Below are 23,497 nucleotides of genomic sequence, written 5' to 3'. Positions count from 1 at the left end.
AGCAGCTGCAGACCTGTCTCCTCACTTGGCAGCACTTAGGACAGGGTATTAATAGGGGCTCTCAGAGGCTTGGATTAAGGATAAATCCAGAAACACATTTCGAACTTCCAAATATCCAGGCTTAGAGGGTACAGGATCTCAAATTTTGGAGGCCAGATGTATGAATTCAGAAGTCTCACAGAGACAGACACTAGAGGCTGCGATCTGGAGATGCAGGGCACAAATTCGGAGAGAAAGGGGCACCGGGACTTCAGGAGGGGGAACCCAGCTCCTTAACTGGGTGAGAAACGGATACATGGATTTGGGGGGTGGGACCCAATGTTCAGGAACTGGGGTAGAATCTGGCATCCGGACTCGTCGGAACTAGAGGCGGGAACTTAAGTTAGGCCGGAGCAGGAGGACCCGACCGTGGGGATTTCGCAGGGTCGGGGGCGGGGGGGTCTAAGGGCACAGTTCAAACGTTCGGGGGAGCTCCGGCCTCCCTCTGTCCTGCTCATGGAACCGACTCACAGCTGGGACCCACACCGAAAGCCCCGCCCTCCCCTGGGCACGACCAATCACTAGCGTGGAAGTGATTGACAGCTGGGTGACGCCATGTGTCTCCAAGGCGATGGCGAATCGCAGGAAGGCTACAGCTTTACCCGGCCGCTGGAGTACCTACCGCCGCCTGCGGAGATGGGCTGGGGCGCGGAAAAGGTGGTGGTCGCCACGGTAACCCGGAGGCCTGGCCAAGCCCGGAGACGATCGCCGACTCCTCTCCCGCCGGGTGCTCAGCCGCTGAACGCCGAGAGGGAGGCGGTAGCGCGTGGGTGCTGCCCTGGGGTGGGGTGGGGGACGCGCCCTTACGCCCGCAGCGGATGGGGCGGGGCCACGGAGCTGGGGTGAGGGTTTGGGGCCGATCAGCCCCCGGTCGTGGGCCGTGGCTGCGTGTCTGGCTGCATGGGTCCAGCCCAGGATGCGTGGCTTTCTTGTCTGGGCCTCAGTTTTCCCATCTGTGAAGTGGGGATGTAACTGGTGATGGAAGTAAAATCCAATGCTGCAGAAAACAGTATTGCATAAGAACCTGGAATGTCAGGTCCATGAATCAAGGCAAATTGGAAGTGGTCAATGTTATACTCCGAGCCCGTATCTCCGAACCAACTGAGAGAACAAGTCCACCACAGTAATGCAAGGGCAAGAAGGGAGTTTATTTCTAGCGCGCTAGGGCCCAAGTCTCATCCAGCACACTGGAATCTGACAAGAGCCCCGAACAAAGGAGTATGGCGGCTTATATACAGGCAGCTCTTTGTCTGTTACAGGGGTAGCTGGCCTTACATGATTGGCCAGGCAGGATGAGCGCATGTCCTGTCTCTTTCTGGTTGGTGTGTACGGGAAGTCTTCCTAATTTGGTCAAGGAATGTTCTGTTAAGGAAACATAACTCAGGTCCTGGGCTTAGTGTACCTTGCTGAGCTTGTCATAGCCGGAATTTGGCCCCTAACATTCCCCCCGTCCTTAGATCATATCGAGGAATCTTCCTCTTGGTTTTGAGACACAGTTTGATATTGTTGCCGAAGCACCAACAGCTGTACTGTGTTTATACGTTCTTTTACAAAAGCTACAAGTCTATTGATAACACAGGAACCAAAAGCGAGCATCAGCAGAAGCACTAGCAGGGGCCCCAGCAACGTGGAGATTAGAGTGGTCAACCAAGGGGACCGTTGAAACCAGGACTTGAACCACCCTTGTTGGGCCTCACGTTCCCGTTTGCGTTGGGCTAGTCCCTCTCTCACTTTGGCCATAGATTCTCTGACTATTCCTGTGTGATCAGCATAGAAACAACATTCTTCTCCTAGGGCTGCACAGAGTCCCCCTTGTTGTAGAAAAAGCAGATCTAATCCTCTTCTATTTTGCAGAACTACTTCAGATAGGGAAGTTAAAGACGATTCCAAATGACTAATAGATTGCTCTATACAGGTGATGTCCTCATCTATGGCCGCTCTCAGGGAGTTGAATCCCTGGCTTTGCAGGGACAAGGCTGTTATTCCTGTTCTGGCCCCAGCTATTCCAAGACCGAACATAGTTGCTATGGTTATGGCAGTAATAGGCTCTCTCTTAACTCTGTAAGTTCTTTCCTGAGGACTTAAGGTCAGCCTTTGGGCCCAGTAATCATATATTGTTTCTTCTGGCCGGTACAGAATTTTTGGCACGACCGCTACCATAACACAGAATTCCTCTCTGGGGTCAAAGATTGAGCTGTGTAAGCATGGAGTCAGCCCCGTGTGTGAACAGACCCACCATCCTCCCATCCGTGGTATTAGCCACCTGGCTACGGGCAAGTCCGTAGGCTCAACGACATGCGCACACAGTGGAGACCTCCCTGATGATACCTTGCCCATACATAACCCTCTTCCCCACACCTCTCTCATTGTCAGGCCTACTTTTCGGTCTCCCCATCGACACTGGGGAGGATCGGTGCCGTTGGCCAGGTCGTAAGAGGCGTTGAGGCCTACTGCCTCGTAATAAGGGGGAATTAAGTTGTAACATAACCAACAGGATTTAGTTGCATTAGGATGGGTCTGATTTAAGGTAGCATAAGCTGCCTTTACCAATTTCCATAGTGGATCTGTATGTCCGAGTTTAACAAGGGGGCCCGCCTCTGGGTCTTTTGTTGGTCTCTGTAATGTAGGTAGGGAGGTTGTCGGGTAGGGAGTTACATGGACCTGTTCAACGGGGTTTGGACCGATACTATACATTTGTACTGGTTCTAAAACTTGACTCACAACAATGATCCCATTATAAGTAGTCAGGTCATTTCTGGTCTGAAGTCCCCATGATATCCTGTTGACCCAGGCCTTCTCTTTTTTTGCTTTGTCAATGTTAAACCTTATCTTTACCTGGGCAAAGTTATGATCCTTTTCCCAATCAGAGTACAGAGGTATGGGTCCAGCAAACGAGAAGTTAAGCAAGTCCCGATTTCCTACATCCCACCGTCTATACCCTGGAGCCTCCGACCCATCATTGGAAGTTACGCAGTCCCAAGATTTACAATAAGAGTCCTGTATCCCCCCACAGATCTTCCAGTTGTGCCTGGGTGCACCTGGACATGCCCAGAATGCATGATTCCGGAGGTAGCCCCTCTTCCAGGGTACATTTACCACCGGCTTAAGGTCAAAGTATAAGTCTGGCCACCAAGTATTTGGTGGATGTATTGTGGTGGTTGAGTTAAGCATCTCACGTGCTAGTCCATTTTGCAGTTTCCAGGTGATTCTGACGGGTTAGTGCGGGCTTACGTTAGCAGCTTCGGAGCAGAGTAACATGGTCATCCATAAGATGGTCCAGACGATTTGTCTTGGTCCTGTCAGTGACGGAGCTTCAGCTTCAGGGGGTTGGACGGGTGTAGAGATGCTTCCCATTCTTTCTTGGTGTTTTCTTGTTCTGCTGAGGTGGCTTGGCATACGTGGTTGCAATGCACCCAAGGCCCGATACCGTCGACCTTTAGGGCAGTTGGGGTGGTAAGAAGAACAACATAAGGACCCTTCCATCTGGGTTCTAGTGCCTTGGTTTGGTGCCTTTTGACCCATACCCAATCTCCTGGGCCAATGTTGTGTGAGGGGACAGTTCCCTTATTCTGACCCACATGTAGTTCCCGGAGCAGTTTCCAGACACGAGAGTGCCCCTTGCTTAAGGCCATCAAGGCCTCTTGGAATTGTCCCAACGTGGGAGGCAGTAGTTTTTTCCCTTCAAAGATTGGACATATAGGGGGAGGTCTCCCATACAGAATTTCAAATGGGGTCAGATTAAGTTGATAAGGAGTATTACGCGCACGGAAGAGGGCGAAGGGAAGGAGGGTCACCCAGTCCCCGCCAGTCTCTATAGCCAATTTAGTTAAAGTTTCTTTTAGGGTCCGATTCATTCTTTCAACTTGCCCTGAGCTCTGTGGACTGTATTCACAATGTAACTTCCATTTGGTCCCCAGGGCTAGGGCAAGGCTCTGAACTATTTGACTCACGAAAGCAGGTCCATTATCAGAGCCGATGGTCACTGGCAGGCCGAACCTGGGAACTATTTCTTCTAAAATCTTTTTCGCCACCATCATCGCGGTTTCTCCCTTTGTAGGAAAAGCCTCTGCCCACCCTGAGAAGGTATCCACCAACACTAACAAGTACCGGTAACCACACTTGCCTGGCCTTACCTCGGTGAAATCTATTTCCCAGTGTTGCCCTGGTCCTTCTCCCCGATACCTCAGTCCTGCGTGTTGTCCTTTCCCTGGTCTCATTTGTTGACATGCCTTACAAGCATGGACTATATTCTTCACAGTTGTCTGGTGCCGGGGGAATCGCAGGCGCGCAGTTTGAAAGAGCATCAGAGTCTTTTTTTCTCCCAGACGAGTAGTCAAGTGTAAATGTTCACATAGTTGCCGTCCCAAATGAGTGGGGAGTATCAAGTAGCCGTCTGAGTCTCGGTACCATCCATCTTCACCTTTTTGAGGGTTGGTGTTTTCCCGAATCCAAGCAAGATCTGAGGATGAATACTCAGGGGTCGGGGGCAAAGTTCCCATACCTGGAGGTGGAAGTCCGATTGCCAACACAGGGGTGATGAAATCTTCATCAGCTACCTTTCGAGCTGCCAGGTCTGCGGCATGATTTCCTCGTGCCGTAGGGCTGTCGCCCTTCTGGTGTCCAGGTACGTGTACTGTTGACACAGCCCAAGGCATCTGTACAGCCTCCAAAAGTCTACGGATTTCAGGCAAATTTTTAATTTCTTTCCCTTCAGCTGTCAAAAACCCCCGTTCCCGATATATCGGGCCCTGGATGTGTACCGTGCCAAAGGCATAGCAACTGTCAGTGAAAATGGTTATTCTTCTTCCTTCGGCCCTCTCTAGTGCTTGAATCAAGGCAATTAATTCTGCCTTTTGTGCGGAGGTATCTGGGGGAAGGGCCTCAGCCCATATGGTCTGTCCAGAGTCATCTACTACTGCGGCTCCCGCCCGTCTCTGTCCATCTTTTACATAACTGCTTCCATCTGTAAACCATATTAGCTCACTGTTATCCAGTGGCGTATCTGTTAAGTCTTTCCGTATTGCTGTTACCCCGGCCAGTATCTCATCACAATCGTGGAGGGGGCTATCTCCCTCCGGATTGGGCAAAAGAGTAGCCGGATTTAGAGCACAGGGTGTTTGGAAATGAATCCGTGGGGTGTCAGGTAGCAAGGCCTGGTAGTGCATCAAGCGGGCATTAGAAATCCATTTACCTGGGGGTTGCTTTAAAACTCTCTCTATGGCATGAGGAGTGTAGACCAAGAATCTCTGTCCATAAGTCAGTTTATCAGCATCGTGGACTAAGAGCGCGGTGGCCGCGATGATACGGAGGCAAGGTGGCCATCCAGCTGCCACTGGGTCCAGCCTCTTGGAAAGGTAAGCTACAGGTCGCTTCCATGGTCCCCATTTCTGTGTTAGTACCCCTTTTCCTATTCCCCGCTTTTCATCTACAAATAATTGGAAAGGCTTAGATGGATCAGGGAGGGCAAGGGCAGGAGCTTCCAGCAAGGCTCGCCTGAGCTCTTGGAAGCCCTTCTTCATTGGCTCAGTCCATTTCCAGTGCTTGTTTTCTTTGCTCCCTTCATATAGGGGCCTAGCCTTTTCTGCAAACCCCAAGACCCACAACCGGCAATATCCCACAGTTCCCAGAAATTCTCTCACTTGCCTAGGGTTAACTGGCTCAGGGATCTGGAGGATGGTTTCTTTCATGGCCTGTGTTAGCCACCTCTGGCCCTGTTTTATCTTATAACCGAGGTATGTAACCTCTTGTTTGGCGATCTGGGCCTTTTTGGCACTGGCCCTGTAACCCAAAGTCCCCAAGGTTTGGAGAAGGTCACCTGTTGCCTCTTGGCAATTTTTCTCTGTAGCTGCTGCCAGCATGAGGTCATCGACATATTGTAATAAAACAATGGTAGGGTGCTCAACCCGATACTCACGGAGGTCTTCGTCCAGGGCCTCATTAAATAACGTGGGTGAATTTTTGAAGCCCTGTGGTAAGCGAGTCCATGTCAGCTGCACAGGGGTCTGGCCACCGTCTTCCTGCCATTCGAAGGCAAAGCTCTCTTGGCTCGCGGGGGCAAGAGGCAAACTGAAAAAGGCATCTTTTAAATCTAAAGCAGTGTACCAAATGTAGTTTGGAGGCAAGTTGCTTAGTAGTGTATAAGGGTTAGGAACCGTAGGATGAATATTACTCACCCGTTTGTTGAATTCTCGTAGCTCTTGAACCGGTATAAAATCAATCCCCCCAGGCTTTTTTACAGGCAACAGAGGAGTGTTCCATGGGGACCGGCACCTTTTCAGGACCCCAGCGTCTATGAGGCGTTGTATATGAGGAGTAATTCCTTGTCGAGCCTCTTGACTCATGGGATACTGCCTTACCCTCACCGGGAAAGCACTGGCCTTTAGTTCCGCAGTGATAGGGGGCCTCTGTTTGGCTAGCCCCATTCCTGCTGTCTCAGCCCAGGCCTGAGGGTATTTTTGAACCCATGGTTGTACTTTGGGGCTTATTGTCGCTGGGGCCTCTGGCAAATATAGTCTGTATTCATCTTTTAATGCCAGAGACAGAACTTGAAGAGTATGTCCAGTCCCATCTGAGACCGACACTTGTCCGTGGTCGAAATGAATTTGGGCATTCACTTTAGACAGTAAATCTCTTCCTAGCAAGGGTGCTGGACACTCGGGTATCACCAGAAAAGAGTGGGTTACCTGGTGGGCCCCCAAGTTCACATGCCGTTTTGTGGTCCATCCATATCGTTTAGTCCCGGTTGCTCCCTGTACCCAGCTACTTTTTTTAGACATAGGTCCATCTTTTTGGTTCAAGACTGAGTATTGGGCTCCCATGTCTACCATGAAGCCAACCGGTTTCCCCTCCACATTTATGGTTACCCAGGACTCGGGGAGGGGCGTCGAGCCCTGACCCCCCTAGTTGCTATCCTCTCCCGCATAGAGGATATGACTTTCTGGAGAAGGGGTCTTGTTCTTGGGGGTTCTGGGCCTCTCTTTCAGATTTTTCTTGGGGCATTTATCTTTCCAATGTCCAAACTCTTTACAAAACGCACATTGGTTTTTCTCAAGCTTATGCCTTGTTGTTTTCTCTTCAATTTTTGAGTCCATCTTTTTTCCTTTTTGGAACCTGTTTTTGTTTTCAATCCCAGCAAAAAATATCTGGGCCAGTTCCTTTTGATTTTTACGGTTTTCTTCAGCTCTAAATTCTCTTTCTTCTCATCTAATGCGGTCCTCTCTCTCCTCTGGGGTCTCTCTATGATTAAAAACTCTCTCAGCTGCCCTCACTAGATCCTGCAGGGATTGTTCACTTAACCTCTCTATCTTTTGTAACTTTCTTCTAATATCGGGGGCTGCTTGATTTACAAATGTTAACATAACTGCCGCTCGCGACTCATCTGCCTGTGGGTCCATAGGGGTATACTGTCTAAAGGCTTCCATTATCCTTTCAAGGAAGGCTGCTGGGCTCTCATTTGGCTCCTGCCTCACTGAATTTATTTTGGCCAAATTTGTTGGCTTCCTGGCGGCCGCTCTAAGGCCGGCCATAAGAGTCTGGTGGTACACCCAGAGACACTCCCTACCTTCAGCGCGTTTGAAGTCCCAGCTGGGTCGCACCAAAGGGAACCCTTCCTCAATAAGGTTAGGCTGTATCATGGGCCTCCCATCCACCCCTGGCACATTTTTCCGGGCTTTTGACAGGATCCGTTCGCGTTCCTCTGTAGTAAAAAGCACCTGTAACAGTTGCTGACAATCATCCCAAGTGGGATTGTGAGTGAAAAGGATAGACTCTAAAAGATCAATAAGACCCTGCGGTTTTTCAGAAAATGAGGGAGTCTGGGTTTTCCAACTGTACAAATCACTAGTGGAGAAGGGCCAATACTGATATGTCCGCTCTCCATCCTCTCTGGCTGGCCCCGCCCGGACCGGAAACGCCTGAACGGTGGAGGAGGGAACTTCTGGGTCTTCTCCCTCTGCCACGCTGGCCATTCCCCTTGTCCTTCCCCAAGTTCCCCGGGCGGGGCCCCCTTCTCGGGGAGGAGCTGAAGGCTCGGTTCCCCTCCAGGCTTCTCCCGATGAAACCTGTGGAATCTGTGGAAGCAGGGGCGGATGTGGATCCGCATACGGGGGTGGGGACAATTCGGTCTCCAGGTCTATCAGATTAGGGTACAGAGAAGATTCCTGGAAGACCGATTTCGGTCGATTCTCGTCCTTTTTTTCTTCCTTTTCTTCGGAAGCCTTCATGACTAGCACCTGTGGGTTTGGCGAGGTTAGAGCTGGGGAAGAGGGATGGGGAGGTTTAGGAGGAGCGAGAACAAAGGGTTTAAGCCATTCCGGCAGGTTTCTCACTAGATCCTGCCAGGCCAGAATGTAGGGAGTCTGGTCTGGGTGCCTGGCAGGACCAGGAGTGAGCACCCTCTCTTTAACGGCCTGGATAATTTGTGGATTGAAGGTTCCTTCTCATGGCCACCCGATATCAAAGGTGGGCCACTCGGCGGAACAGAAAGTCACCAGTTGGCTCTTCTTCACTAGTAACGATAGATTCTGAGCTCTAGACTTGAAATCAGAGAAGTGGTCAGTCATCAGAGACAATGGAGTAGAAGCAGTTTGCCCCGTGGGTACAGAGAACACGAATAACAATGAGACTCATGACGACAGTGCTGGCACAGAGACACAGGAACGGCACAACAAACAGGTACCCAATCCCAGCATGCTTTGGTCCTCTTTACACCGCCAGAAACCCCTTCTCTACGTGCACGTGTCTTACCGTCAGGACGTCCTCAGTGCCAGCTGCCCTCCCGGTACGCCACCGGGGACTCGGCCTCACGCTGGACTTGCCTCTGCACCTATACCCAGATGCCTCCCCAGTACGATACTGGGCCCCGGACTTAGTCTGGGCCTTTACAGCGTTAACACTGGTGCTCAGAGCTCATACCTCCTAACGAGGTTACCCCCTTCTACCAGGAGAGTTGTTCTCCCCGGTTGGAGGGAGATCCCGGACGAGCCCCCAAATGTTATACTCCGAGCCCGTATCTCCTAACCGACCGAGAGAACAAGTCCACCACAGTAATGCAAGGGCAAGAAGGGAGTTTATTTCTAGCGCGCTAGGGCCCAAGTCTCATCCGGCACAGTGGAATCCGACAAGAGCCCCGAACAAAGGGGTATGGTGGCTTATATACAGGCAGCTCTTTGTCTGTTACAGGGGTAGCTGGCCTTACATGATTGGCCAGGCAGGATGAGCGCATGTCCTGTCTCTTTCTGGTGGGTGTGTACGGGAAGTCTTCCTAATTTGGTCAAGGAATGTTCTGTTAAGGAAACATAACTCAGGTCCTGGGCTTAGTGTACCTCGCTGAGCTTGTCATAGCCGGGGTTTGGCCCCTAACACATGGGTCCAGCCCAGGATGCATGGCTTTCTTGTCTGGGCCTCAGTTTTCCCATCTGTGAAGTGGGGATGTAACTGGTGATGGAAGTAAAATCCAATGCTGCAGAAAACAATATTGCATAGGAACCTGGAATGTCAGGTCCATGAATCAAGGCAAATTGGAAGTGGTCAAACAGGAGATGGCAAGCATGAACATCGACATTTTAGGGATCAGTGAACTAAAATGGACTGGAATGGACGACTTTAACTCAGATGACCATTATATCTACTACTGTGGGCAAGAATCCCTTAGACTCCCTTAGAAGAAATGGAGTAGCCATCATAGTCAACAATAGAGTCTGAAATGCAGTACTTGGGTACAATCTCAAAAGAGACAGAATGACCTCTGTTCGTTTACAAGGCAAACCATTCGATATCGTAGTAATCCAAGTCTATGCCCCAACCAGTAATGCTGAAGAAGCTGAAGTTGAGCGGCTCTATGAAGACCTACAAGACCTAAAACTAACACCCCCAAAAATGTCCTTTTCATGATAGGGGACTGGAATGCAAAAGTAGGAAGTAAGAGATACCTGGAGTAACAGGCAAATTTCGCCTTGGAGTACAGAATGAAGCAGGGCAAAGGCTAACAGAGTTTTGCCAAGAGAACACACTGACATCCTCTTCCAAAAACACAGGAGAAGACTCTGCACATGGGCATCACCAGATGGTCAATTCTGAAATCAGATTGATTCTATTCTTTGCAGCCAAAGATGGAGAAGCTCTACACATTCAGCAAAAACAAGACTGGGAGCTGACTGTGGCTCAGATCATGAACTCCTTATTGCCAAATTCAGACTTAAATTGAAGTAGGGAAACCCACTAGACCATTCAGGGATGACCTAAATCAAATCCCTTACAATTATACAGTAGAAGTGACAAATAGATTCTAGGGATTAGATCTGATAGAGTGCCTGAGGAACTATGGATGGAGGTTCATGACATTGTACAGGAGGCAGTGATCAAAACCATCCCCAAGAAAAAGAAATGGAAAAAGGCAAAATGGTTCTCTGAGGAGGCCTTACAAATAGCTGAGAAAAGAGAAGCTAAGGGCAAAGGAGAAAAGCAAAGATATAACCATTTGAATGCACAGTTCCAAAGAATAGCAAGGAGAGATAAGAACACCTTCCTCAGTGATCAATGCAAAGAAATAGAGGAAAACAACAGAATGGGAAAGACTAGAGATCTCTTCAAGAAAATTAATGATACCCGGGGAACATTTCATGCAAAGATAGGCAAAATAAAGGACAGATATGGTATGGACCTAACAGAAGCAGAAGATAGTAAAAGGAGGTGGCAAGAATACACAGAAGAACTATACAAAAAAGATCTTCACGACCCAGATAATCATGATGGTGTGATCACTCACCTAGAGCCAGACATCCTGGAATGGAAGTCAAGTGGGCCTCAGGAAGCATCACTACGAACAAAGCTAGTGGAGGTGATGGAATTCCTATTGAGTTATTTCAAATCCTGAAAGATGCTGAAAGATGATGCCAGCAAATTTGGAAGACTCAGCAGTGGCCACAGGAGTGGACAAGGTCAGTTTTCATTCCAATCCCAAAGAAAGGCAATGCCAAAGAATGCTCAAACTACCGCACAATTTCACGCATCTCACATGCTAGCAAAGTAATGCTCAAAACTCTCCAAGCAAGGCTTCAACAGTACGTGAACCATTAACTTCCAGATGTTCAAGCTGGATTTATAAAAGGCAGAGGAACCAGAAATAAAATTGCCAACATCCGTTGGATCATGGAAAAAGCAAGAGAGTTCCAGAAAAACATCTATTTCTGCTTTATTGACTATGCCAAAGCCTTTGACTGTGTGGATCACAATAAACTGTGGGAAATTCTTAAAGAGATGGAAATATCAGACCACCTCACCTGTCTCCTGAGAAATCTGAATGTAGGTCAAAAAGCAACAGTTAGAACTGGACATGGAACAACAGACTGGTTCCAAATAGGGCAAGGAGTACGTCAAGGCTGTGTATCGTCACCCTGCTTATTTCACTTATACGTGTGTGTTTCCTCCGTCACTTAGCTCACTGCAGAACAAATGGGGAATGAAGTTTTCCCTTTTTAACTTTCCTTAAAGGTGAAAATCCTCTTCAAAGATTTCTTTCATTTAGCAAAAATAGATTCTAATGTAGATCTTTCTTCACAGCAAAGTGCCATAAAGCAAACTGTTTAAGAGTGGAGGATACATACATTGGGGTGCTTTGTTACTCGATCGTAGATAATCGCCCAGATGTTGGGACAAGTGGGCCACTGAAATGTTGTAAAAGCAAAAAAGGGATGCCTTCCAATTTCCTAATACCTACTTATGGAGAAGAGATGGGAAAGTTATGATCACAGAGGTATAAAGAGATGGCCCACAGCCCCAGACCCACCCAGACGCAGCGACAGGGAGCTGAGTGCCAGAAATCCTTTCCTTGTGAGCTCTGTTTTGCATCCTTTGTTTCCACTGGGCAACCTCAGTGCGGAGTTTCAGGTCACTCAGGGGTCTGCATGGAGCTGAATGGGGAGGGACAGGCCAGAGGCCCCTACTCGTTCCTGCAGCTGCGTCACTCTGCCCTGTTTCCGTCATCACACCGCCTCTCCAGCCTCTCTCTTAAACGGAGCATCGTGACCACATTTAGGGCCCTCCTGGCTAATTCAGGACACTCTCTATCTCCTGATCGCTTCTCAGATCTGCAAACACTCACAGGCTCTGCAGATTAGGATGTGGATCTAGTTGGAGTCTGTTATTCCGCTGACCACACACACACATGGCACTTTACACGCTGGCAGTTCCACTGTGGGGCTGGCACAGCCACCAAATAACAAGCACTGAGTGTGACTTTCTAGGAGGATGTTCAGGACAGCTGGTGAAGAGGGTGGGTCTGAGGAAGGTGGAGGTCAGCACAGGGCTAGGTGTCACAGGGGTGAGAGAGGACAGTGGGGGGGAGGGGAGAAACCAAGCCTGGAGAGGCCAGGAGTTGCCTCCTGACCACATACTTCAATCCACTGAACCAGCTGCCTTCAGCTCCTGCTTTTTTCTTTTTTTTTTTGTTTGCTAATCTGAGCAGCTTGTGGATCTTAGTTCCCCAACCAGGGATTGAACCCATGCCTGCTGCCTGGAGTCCTAACCACTAGACTGCCAGGGAAGGCCCTGAAGCTCCTTTCTTTACGTCTTTCCCCTTTTTACTGCTTTCAAGACTCTTAAGGAAATCCGGCCAAGTCATCCAGAATCCCTGTCACTGAAGTTTGCTTCTCCCCTCTTCGGAACGGCCAGCCTCTCCACTCCTCAGCTCTTCCATGTCCTGCAAGGAGGACTCCTGAGTTGGAGGCTGGCCCCAGGGTGGATGCTCCAGCCAAGTGCCCTGAGCAGGCTGATGCCCCATGAGCTGTCCTGGGACCTCAGGCGAGGCCGAGGTGGAGCCTGGGCCCCCAGCAGACAGAGCTAAGAGACCCCCTCCTGTGTGTGTGTGGCGGGGGGGAGCGGTGCCAGGACAGCTGGCCCAGGGCACAGGCTCCCTGAGCACAGGCTCCCAGGGCTGGGGCCCGGTGTGAGCCCTGATCCAGGAGCCTGATATTTCAAGGGACCTCATGCGGGAACTCCCTCTTCAGTTCCCTGTGTGGCCAGGGGTCTTGCCCCTAAAAACCCCCCTGTAGCCCACCAGGGCACTCAAGTACTTCTTGGGTGCTGCTCCCAGCATAAGCCCTAGGGGGCAGGGGTGGGACAGGAGGTCATCTTAGGCAACCAGCTTCTGTCAAGCAGACCCTGCAGCCAACCCCAGCCAAACAAGTCCCTCACACGGGTGCCCAAGCCCACCCTCCCCGACTGCCCAAGAGCAACAGGGCCTTTGGGAGGCGGGCTTGAGGCAGCAGATAATTCACTCCAGGGAGTGGCCCTTTCTGTGCACCCAGAGCAGGAGGTCCTTTTGCAAGAAGAAGCTCCTTCAGCAGCGGTGCCCCCACAGGCTTGAGAGGTCCCAATTCTGTAAGCCTGTTGAGCCCTGGGAGACCGTGTCTTCAGCACAAGAGTCTTCAGCTAGTGCTGGGGCCTGCCCACACCCGGGGGGCACCCACGCACCTTCCCTCTGCAGCCACTCTGGCAAGGCCTTCCTGTTCCACCAGGGTAGGCGCCCGGGCAAGTGGCCCTCTGCGTGCTGGTCAGCCACCGCTCCAACCTCAGAGCGTGGTGAGCCCCACCAACAGCTTCAAGCAAGCCCTGGCACTGCCGCTGGGCAGGGAGACAGGCCTCACTGAAGCAGAGCATTCGATGTCCAGACACCCACAAGGCTGGAGAAGGGGACACCAGTGGGAGCAGACCGTCGGGGCCGCTGAGTGCCACCCGGGGGCCACATCGGCCATCATCACGTGTGTCCGTGTGGTTGTGGCGCAGGAGTCCCGGGAAGGGGGGGCACCGACGCGGGCTACATAATGGTTGGGGGCCCTAATCGGCACATTCCGCCCAGCAGAGAGAGCAGGCTCAGCGTCACCTGTGGGGCCCCGGGGGTCGCGGCTCTGGAACGCGGCTGCACATACTAGAATCTGCCTCGGAGCTCTGACACCCAGATGCCCGAGCCCCGCTCCGAGATTCTGATTTCACCTCTGGGAGCGACCCGCTCACCAGGACGTTTCAGAGCAGCCCGGGTGTTTCCACCCGCGACCCTTCCACGCCTTTCCCAGTCCGTATGTCCCAGAAGTCTGACAGGGGACAAGGACTATTAAGCATCGTCCTGGCCAGTCACCAGCTTCTCCCGGGCTAGGTGAGCCCGGGGGTGCCAGGTCCCGGACGCCATCTCCTTGGCGACGACGCAGGCTCACTCCTTGCAGACGCCCGTTACCACGGCAACGGGAGTCCTTGGGCGGACGGAGAGCCAAGTGCGGCAGGACTACACTTCCCAGCAGCCCCCGCGAGCGGGCGTACCAGACGGCTCAGTGGGTCAAGAATCAGCCTGCAGTGCCGGAGACTCAGAGAGCCGGGTTCGATCCCTGGGTCGGGAAGATCCCCTGGAGGAGAGCACGGCAGCCTGCTCCAGTGTTCTGGCCTGGAGAATCCTACGGACAGAGGAGGCTGCGGGCTGCGGCCCATGGGTCCGCAGAGTCGGACACCACTGAAGGTACTGAGAGCGCACCCGCGGGGGCGGGTCCCGCCCGTCCTCGCAGCCGCGCCCGGCTCCAGAGCCGCGGCCCGGAGCAGGAGGGTGGCAGGCTCCGCGCTGCGAGCGGGCGGGGACGCGGGGACCCGCGCCGGCCACCCCGGCGAGTAACGGGCATCTCGCGCGTTCCCGCGACCCCAGCCCGCAAGCGGGGCGCCCAGGGCGCCTTCACGGCCGCCACCCCGGCTCCCACCCCAGCGCCGCACGCGCGGTCCCGGCGGGGGCGGACCGGGGCACTTACGGTCCGCGGGCTCCGGCCCGCGCGGGCACCGCTGTCGGCCGTTCAGTTCCGGGCGGGCCTGTCCTTTGTGTTTCTGGCTCCGGCTCCCGCGTTCGGGTCGTGGAGGCCGAGGCCCGGGCGGCTGCAGCCCCGGGAGGACGGGCGTGGGAGGGAGTTTGGCCGCACGCAGGCGGCGCTCCTCCCGCCCTGCTGTGCGTCCTGCTCCGCCCTCCCGTGCAGGGACAGACGCCAGGGTTCTCCGGGGCCCTCGGTGGGGGTGCGGTTGGCTTAAGATAAGAGGTGGTGGAGCCGCCCCCGGCCTGCCCTCCGCGCTTCAAAGCTGGCTCTGTTGATTTCCAGGAAAATCTTATCAGCACTAGGGGTCGTGTCCAGGTGCTGAGGACGCTGAGCCTCGCTCACCTCTTTCCCACGGAAGCTGGCATGCGGTTCTGCAGGACGCGGCCCTGGAGACGTTGGCCCCCCAGCCTCCCTGCGGGCCCGAAGGTCCTTGAGCCCTAATCTCATTCACCGGCAGCCAGTTAGGAAGGCTGGGCCAGCCCGCAGCGTGGAGGCCGTGGTCTCCCAGGGCAGACCGGGAGGTTACTGTCAGACACCTGGAACAACTGCAGTTCGCGGTCAGGGACAGGCTCCCGGCTGCCCTCGCCAAGCGCAGCCCCAGATCCTGGGTCCGTGGCTGGCAGGTGGTCAAGTACAGGAGGGGTGGCTCGATGGTGCAGCCTCGGAGCAGGGCAAGAGAGGCAGACACAGCCAGGCTCTGCAGCTTCCATCTGCCAGCTCTAGTGCTGGGAGGCCAGTTTCTGGCCCAGCAGACGTGCAGAGGAGCCACCTGTGGGGGCAGGGTGTCTGGAGGCGTCCTCAGCCCTGCCTCCTGTGAGTACACGGCCCCTTCCTGCAAGACGGGGCTGCAGCTTCCAGGTACCGCTGCGTCACCCGCGACCCTCTGTCCGGCATTGAACAGTCATCTGAGGGCATCACTGGGGGTCAGGAGAGGCCGCCTCCCCATGCAACCCACCCATCCCGTCGAGGGTGCTGGGCTGGTCTCTGCATGTGTGGCTACAACTGACTGGGCAGCTTGAAACAACAAGACTTGACTCAGTTCTACAGGCCAGGCATCTGAAATCAAGGTGTTGGCAGGGCCACAGCCTCTGAAGGCTCGGCACTCCTGTGGGGTCCCCTTCTCTGTGAGGGGCCGGGTTCACGCCTGGGTTGCAGCTGTGCAAAGAGAAGGGGTGGAGGGGTCCCCACATCAGCACTCATGGCTCCCTTGTGCGTGGGGACCCCAGATCCTCGCCTGCTGGCGTCCCTGGGCTGGCCCCATGAGTAGAGGGTCCTGGCAGCCGCCCCAGCAGCTCTGCAGTTGGTCCCCTGCAGGGTCAACCTGGCTTCTTGGAGGCAGACCAAGGAAATCTGTGAAACCTGCAGAGGCAGAGACTCAAGCAAGGCTGGGGTGGTAGCAGCCTGGGCCTGCCCTGCAGACCACCCCCCTGCAGAGAGTAAGGCTGACCCGTGAGAGGCGGACACTGAATGAGGTGGGCAGTGGTGGGAGCCAGGGCTCCAGGGTCAGACAAATTGAGCCGCACGTCCTGCCGGAGTCAGGCCTCGTGGAGTCACAGCTCCTCATCTGTGGTGACTGAAGTGCCCCGCGCTTGGCCTCCACAGGGCATTGCCCTGCGCCCCAGCACGCTGCCCATTATTCCCAGCAGGTGTCTCCATCTACCCACAAAGCATTTTCTTCTTGAAGCGAGTGGATTGAGACACACCTGGTTGAAGAGAAGTCTGTGCCCCGGGGAGAATGCTGTCAACCCCGCATTAATCTTCTGATGTAACAGCTGCTTGGTGTGCAGTCAGCTTGACCATGGACAAGAAGCTGATGTTTTATTTTACCTAACAATTCCCAAGACCTTGTTCTCATTGTAAAAATATCACTCAGACACACATGCACTTGTCTCCTGCCGGCGCAGTACTGTCCCTCTGGCCGGGGCTCGGATGACTTCCGGATGTTGGTGGGTGGGCCGGCCCCCGCCACCTCAAGTGGACACCCCAGCACGCCAAAGGCAGGAACACCTTATGCTGAGCGCCTTCTGTTTCTGAGATGCAATTCACAAAACATAACTGAACCATTTCAAAGTGTGCAATTCAGGTTGGTTTTTGTTTTTGTTATATTTTTTAGTTCATGTACTTTCTGTGCTGTGCCATCGTCATCACCACTAATTCCAGTACATTTCCACACCCGAAAATGAAACTCTGCTTACTAAGCCATCACTCCCCTTTGCTCCTCCCTCAGCCCCTAGCAACCACTAATTCACTCTTTGGATCTGCTTGTCCTAGATTTTTCATATAAGTGGAATCATACAATGTATGGCCTTTTGGCGTCTGGCTTCTTCCCCTGACCGTGATATTTTCTGTGGGCTGACCACGTACCAGTATTTCATTCCTTTTTATTGCTGAGTAATATTCCATCCTGTGGGTAGACCACAATTCATTTAGCCATTCATCAGTTGATGGACACTTGGGTTGTTTCCACGTTTTGGCAGTTAGGGAAAATTCTGCACTGAACATTAGTGTACAAGTGTTTGCTTGAACGCCTGTTTTCATTTCTCTCACGTGGAAATGCAGGACTGGACATGTGATGTGCTGTTTGACCACTGGGGCACGTCTGGGCGGCCGTCCGCAGTGGCCGGCCGCACTGTTTTCCGTTCCCAGCTGCCACACGAGGGTGCCTTCTGCACTTGCCTTTCCCGGGACAGCCTTCCCGCCCATCTGTCCTCGGCAGGGCAGACTCTGTGTGGGCTGGGTGCTGGATGCCCCTGAGCAGTTAAGCCGCAGTGGGTGACACGACAGGGCCTGCCGCCCACCGCTCTGCCTGTCCTGGCGTATGAGGGACGCCTTTTGGAACCCGCGGCTGGTCTCCTTACTTGCACAACAGGCTTCAAATTCTAGAGAAACACTTCCCTTGACCTCCCTCAGGAGTCACGGCTGCTGACCCCAGCTCCGTCGGCCTCGGCTGGCATCCACTGTGGGTTAGGTTGTTCCCATCTGCTGCTGGGGCGGTGGGCAGGTGAGCCCCTGGCTGTCTGTCCCCCAGCGCACCGGCTCCCCACAGCCCCGTTCTCTGGGAGCCGCACGGACAGGCGGCATGGCAGCCGGCCCACCTCCCGCCTGGGACGAGCATCCTCAGACTCCAGCCCATGAGCTCTGGGGAAGCGGAGCTTCTCCATCACATCCTCCCACATGGCGACGGGCGACCATCAGGGCCCTGAGGACAGTTCGGCGTGGGGCGTGGCATGCCACTGTTCGCCGCCACCCGAACATCCTCACGCCTACTTGGAGAGGGGGCTCCCAGCACCCATCCTTCGGTCTCAGAGCGTGGGAGGCACTGGATTTCCACGGAATTACCCGATCAATGCCACCAGTGTGGGGAGAGGCCTTCAACTCCCTGGGCTGAAGGCCAGGCCCACACAGGCCCGGACGGGACGGGAGATTGCGCAATGGCCGCGCGTGTGTGTGATGTGTGACCTGTGTGAGAACCTCAGGTCCTGCCTGTCCACATGGCCTCCTTATTTTTCTGGGGAATGCCTCAGACCAGCAACTTGCCGAACGCAGGACCAGATGGGACGCTCTTACTCGGGGCTTTTAGCTTCCGGATTCTGACCAGCAGCCCCAGACGAGCGGTTGCAGCTGAGCGGTTGCAGCTCCTGTGGCCCCTCACTGTCCTCGGGACGCGCCTTCCTCTGCAATCTCACCTGTAACCAATTCACCGTGGCTGACTTCCACTCAAAACCTTTTCCCCAGAGCTCTGACCACTGCTTCATCTCTGCTGCTGTAGTTGAGATTGTTTTAGTTTAGTTGCTAAGTCGTGTTGGCTCTTTGGGACCCCATGGACTATAGCCCTCCAGGCTCCTCTGTCTGTGGAATTTCCCAGGTGAGAATACTGGAGTGGGTGACCATTCCCTTTTCCAGGGGAGCTTCCTGACTCAGGGATTGAACCAGTCTCTTGTTGGCAGGCAGGTTTTTTGTGGTTGGGATATCCAAGGGAAAAATAACCTGCCCGCGAGGGCTGCCAGCGGGATCCTAAAAAGAAGCCGTGTCCAGTCCTGACATGTCCGGGGCCGAAACGTGCATCCTGACTGCTGCTAGTCCCCATAACTGCGTGTGAGAGGTTTGCAAAACTGACCGGAAGGCAGCAAATCCATTCAGCGCGGTTATTGACTGTTGCTGTGGCTGAGCCTCTGGGGGTCAAGGTTCGCCCTTTGCCCCTGGAGCCCAGCTTTCCGGGAAGGACGTGGGGGTCAGCCCCGCCGCCCTGGCTGCACCTTATAACCCCACAGACAGCCCCGAGGCTGCAGGAGGTGGACCATGTCTGCTCGGGCAGCCCTCCTGCTGCTCTGGGGTGAGGCTGGGTCCTGGGGTGGCTGGGGGCGGGGGGAATGGCAGTGAGGCCTAACAGCCAGGTCTCTGCAGGTCTGGCCCTGAGCCCGGTGACTGAGCAGGCGACGTGTGAGTAGGCTGGCCTGGGCACGGGGGGCACTGCGGGGTGAGCCCCCAGGTGGGTACCCGGCTCTGATTGCCTCCCCCATGCAGTCTTCGACCCCAGGCCATCCCTGTGGGCTGAGGCCAGCTCACCGCTGGCACCCTGGGCCAACGTGACGCTGACCTGCCAGAGCCCGCTGCCAGCCCTGGAGTTCCAGCTTCTCAAGGATGGCGTGGGCCAGGAACCGGTGCACCTGGAGTCCCCTGCTCACGAGCACAGGTTCCCGCTGGGACCAGTGACCAGCACCACCCGGGGCCTCTACAGCTGCCGCTACAAGGGCAGCGACGATTGGATCAGCCCTAGCAACCCGGTGGACGTGACGGGAGCAGGTGAGTGTGGTCCACGGCCTGGAGGCAGGAGGCGGGCTGCTGGGGAGGCTCCTCTGCCCACACCTCAAGCCCCCTGCGCTCTTCCTGCCGTCCGGAGCAGCCGGTGGCCTCGGGCAGTTCAGGTCCTGTCTCTGAGCCCAGTGTCCCCATCTGTAGAATAAGGGAGACTGGGCTTCCCTGGTGGCTCAGTAGTAAAGACTCCAGCTGCCAGCGCAGGAGAGGCCAGTCCAATCCCTGGGTCAGGAAGACCCCCTGGAGGAGGGCATGGCAACCCGCTCCAGTGTCCTTGCCTGGGGAACCGCACGGTCAGAGGAGCCTGGCGGGCTACAGTCCGTGGGGTGCCAAACAATTGGACAGACTTAGTGACTGACCAAAAAGAGGGTGATGTTTTCACCAACCCTAGAAGGCTGTGAGGAATAGATGATTGAATCCCCAGGAAGCTGCGGGCAGACCGGCCCCATGCCTTCCACTTGTATTCCGGGCTCACGCCCCTATCAAGACGTCCACCTCCCGGCTCTCTCACACTGTCAGGAGCTTGGAGGTCCAGCTCGGGCTGGGCCCCCATGTCTCCCAGCTCAGGCAGAGCCACCCGAGACCCCTGCCCCGCTGTGACCCCTGCCCCATCCGCAGAGCCCCTGCCCCCACCCTCGCTCTCAACCAGTCCCGTGTCCTGGATCACACCTGGCCTGAACACCACGCTGCTGTGCCTCTCGGGACTTCGAGGCGTGACCTTCCTGCTGAGGCAGGAAGGCGAGGACCAGTTTGTGGAGGTGGCTGAGGCCCCAGAGGCCACGCAAGCCTCCTTCCCGGTCCACCGGGCTGGGAACTACAGCTGCAGCTACCGGACCCACGCGGCAGGCACCCCCTCGGAGCCCAGTGCCACAGTGACCGTAGAGGAGCTGGGTGAGTGGGTGGGCCATCCCAGAGGGCTCCTGGGGGAGGAGGCTCCTGGAGGACGAGAAACTACCCTGGACCCTGAGCAGCCCCACCCAGGACGGCTGTGGGAAGCAGCGGCCTGTCTGGGGAGCGGCGTCGGAACCCGCCACCGGCAGGCTGTTCTGGGACAGAGGTCTGGAGGCTGGGACCCCCAGCGGCCGCCCCAGTGACACACCCCTCCCTGCAGCCCCGCCGCCGGCGCCCAGGCTGACGGTGGACAGGGAGTCGGCCCAGGTCCTGAGGCCGGGCTCGCCTGCCTCGCTCACCTGCGTGGCGCCCCTGAGCGACGTGGACTTCCAGCTGCGGCGGGGCGCGGAGGAGCAGCTGGTACCCCGGGCCAGCACCAGTCCGGACCGCGTCTTCTTCCTGCTGAGCGCACTGGCCGCGGGCGACGGAGGCGGCTACACCTGCCGCTACCGGCTGCGCAGCGAGCTGGCGGCCTGGTCCCGAGACAGTGCGCCGGCCGAGCTGGTGCTGAGCGACGGTGAGCCTGCGGGACGAGACCGCGGGGCTGCGAGAGCCGGGACAGAGCCTGGACGCGGGCCTGCCCGTGCCCGGGGCGCGCGCTCCCTCGCGAGCCGAGGGCGAGGAGCGCAGGGCCAGCTCCGGCGGGCCCTGAGGCCGCTGTGGAGGGAGCCGGGGGAGCTGCAGGACCCTAAGGACTCGGGCCCGGGGCGTAAAGCTCAGGAGAGGACGCGGCCGTCGGGGGGCTCGGGAGTGCTCCCTCCACAAAATGCGCCCGCGCCCCGTTTTCCTGCGCTTATGGACTAGTGCGGAGAGCGTAGGAACGTCCGCGTCCGGCGAGGACCGGACCGGGTCGGGAGGAAGGCTCGGGGGTGGGCCCCGCCGGCCTCCCAGGAGGGAGCGGGGCGGATCTTTCCGGGGGAGGATCCGGTTTGTGCGCCAGCCTCCCGCGCGCTCCCCGCAGGGACGCTCCCCGCGCCGGAGCTGTCGGCCGAACCCGCGATCCTGAGTCCCACGCCGGGCGCGCTGGTGCAGCTGCGGTGCCGGGCACCCCGCGCCGGCGTGCGCTTCGCCCTGGTGCGCAAGGACGCGGGCGGGAGCCGGGTGCAGCGCGTCCTGAGCCCCGCGGGCCCCGAGGCCCAATTCGAGCTGCGCGGCGTCTCGGCGGTGGACTCGGGCAACTACAGCTGCGTCTACGTGGACACGTCGCCGCCCTTCGCGGGTTCCAAGCCTAGCGCGACCCTGGAGCTGCGCGTTGACGGTGAGCTGCGGGCGCGGCCGCCCGGAGCCCCCTTCTCCCCGGACGCCTGTCCCGGGGTCCGACGAGAGGCTCCCGGGGCCTGAGGGGGTCGGCCGCCAGGGCCCCGGGGCGCCCCGCCTGGTGACCGGTCTGCCGCCGCCTTGAGCGCCGGGCAGGTGGGGCGCGTTGTTGGAGATCGTGGGGGGCGGATCCAGCTTTTAGGGTTCAGACTTCTAGCCGCTCTGGCACCGGCTCGTGCCTTGGTTTCCCTGCGCCACGCGCCTGTCGGTGGTCGTCAGATTAGGACCCCAGCCCTCCTGGAGCCCAGGTGCCTATGCGGAGGGTCGAGGTGTAATTCTCGCCGAGCCCCCGCCGGCCTTGGGTCTGTGTGCTCCTTGGATTTCCGCGTCCGGGCCTCTTGGGGACACAGTTCCCACCTCCGGGTCGCTGCCCCGGCTGTGCCCTCCGCGGAAACCCCACTCCACTGGGCGGGTGGCGTTTTCCTCCTGGGCGCTGCGTGCCCGTGATGGGGACCCCTGGGGGGCTCAGACCTCATGGCAGGTCTAGGGGGTGGGGCGGGGAGGCCCGCCAGCTACAGCGCAGTGCCCAGGGTCGGAGGGGCCGAGGGGACTCACCTGACCTCCCGCCGCTCGCCCAGGACCGCTGCCCAGGCCGCAGCTCCGGGCCCTGTGGACTGGGGCCTTGACCCCGGGCCGCGATGCTGTCCTGCGCTGCGAGGCCCAGGTGCCCGACGTCTCCTTCCTGCTGCTGCGCGCGGGCGAAGAGGAGCCCTTGGTGGTGGCTTGGTCCACCAACCGCTCCGCGGACCTGGTGCTGACCCACGTGGGCCGCCAGCACGCCGGCACATACAGCTGCCGCTACCGCACCGGCGGGTCCCGCTCCTTGCTGTCTGAGCTCAGCGACCCGGTGGAGCTCCAGGTGGCAGGTGAATGGAAGGCCCAGGAAGAGGGGGTTGCGATCCAGGCCTTTGCCCAGATGGTACCCTCCTCCAGGGCTGCGCTTTCATGAGCCCCTCCAGCGCTGACATTGGCTGGTGGGCCTAGACTCCTGGGGGTGTGTGTGTGTGTGCGTGTGTGTGTGTGTGTGTGTGTGTGCGTGTGTGTGTGCATGTGTGTGTGTGTGCGTGCACGCACCTAGACTGCTGGGTGTGTGTGTGTGTGTGTGCGCGCGCGTGTGCGTGTGCGTGCGCGCACCTAGACTGCTGGGTGTGTGTGTGTGTGTGCGTGCGTGCGTGCGTGTGTGTGTGTGTGTACCTAGACTGCTGGGTGTGTGTGTGTGCTGTGTGTGTGTGTCGGGGGACTGCAAGGCAGGGCGGGGTGTGGTCACCAGCACCTGTAGGGGGCGGTGGGGGCCTGTTTCCTCGCGGGCAGCTGACCAGTCCCTGCCCTGCTGAGGCCTCAATGAGGCCCGCCCTGACTCATTAGGGAGGATGCAGGGAGCCTTCCTCCCCACCATCACTTTTGTCCACTTGGTCCAGGAAGCTGACCCAGGGGCCGAGCCGGGTGCTGATGGTATCCTCGGGAAGTCCTTTCTCCAGCCTGCCTCCGATGCCTTGTGCTGCAGCGGGAAGCTGGAGTTCTCCCTGGGGGCAGGGGGAGTGGCCGCCTTTCCCTGATCCATCCCAGGAACTAATAAATGTGCAGACAGCCTTTAA

The 23,497-nt window shown here is 56.4% G+C and overlaps 2 protein-coding genes across 2 annotated transcripts; one reads left to right on the top strand and one right to left on the bottom strand.

Annotated features, from left to right (window-relative positions):
- Window positions 1,191–18,730, bottom strand: LOC102172005 (retrovirus-related Env polyprotein from Fv-4 locus). The gene is made up of 2 exons (XM_018063539.1): window positions 14,823–18,730; window positions 1,191–3,473 (listed from the first exon to the last, which is right to left on the bottom strand). The coding sequence occupies exon 2, from the start codon at window positions 3,208–3,210 to the stop codon at window positions 1,498–1,500; it is 1,713 nt and encodes a 570-aa protein (XP_017919028.1). The 5' UTR covers window positions 3,211–3,473; window positions 14,823–18,730; the 3' UTR covers window positions 1,191–1,497.
- A1BG (alpha-1-B glycoprotein) lies at window positions 18,830–23,497 on the top strand. Its single transcript, XM_018063545.1, has 8 exons — window positions 18,830–19,212; window positions 19,284–19,319; window positions 19,404–19,682; window positions 20,313–20,585; window positions 20,806–21,102; window positions 21,547–21,843; window positions 22,481–22,768; window positions 23,321–23,497. Exons 1-8 carry the CDS (start codon window positions 19,179–19,181, stop codon window positions 23,326–23,328), a joined length of 1,512 nt encoding a protein of 503 aa, XP_017919034.1. The 5' UTR covers window positions 18,830–19,178; the 3' UTR covers window positions 23,329–23,497.

The sequence above is a fragment of the Capra hircus genome, chromosome 18 (assembly GCF_001704415.2).
Source record: "Capra hircus breed San Clemente chromosome 18, ASM170441v1, whole genome shotgun sequence".
NCBI classification, from domain to species: Eukaryota; Metazoa; Chordata; class Mammalia; order Artiodactyla; family Bovidae; genus Capra; species Capra hircus.
The sequence above is the reverse complement of the archived record's forward strand: the minus strand, read 5'-3'. Positions and strand labels throughout refer to the sequence as shown.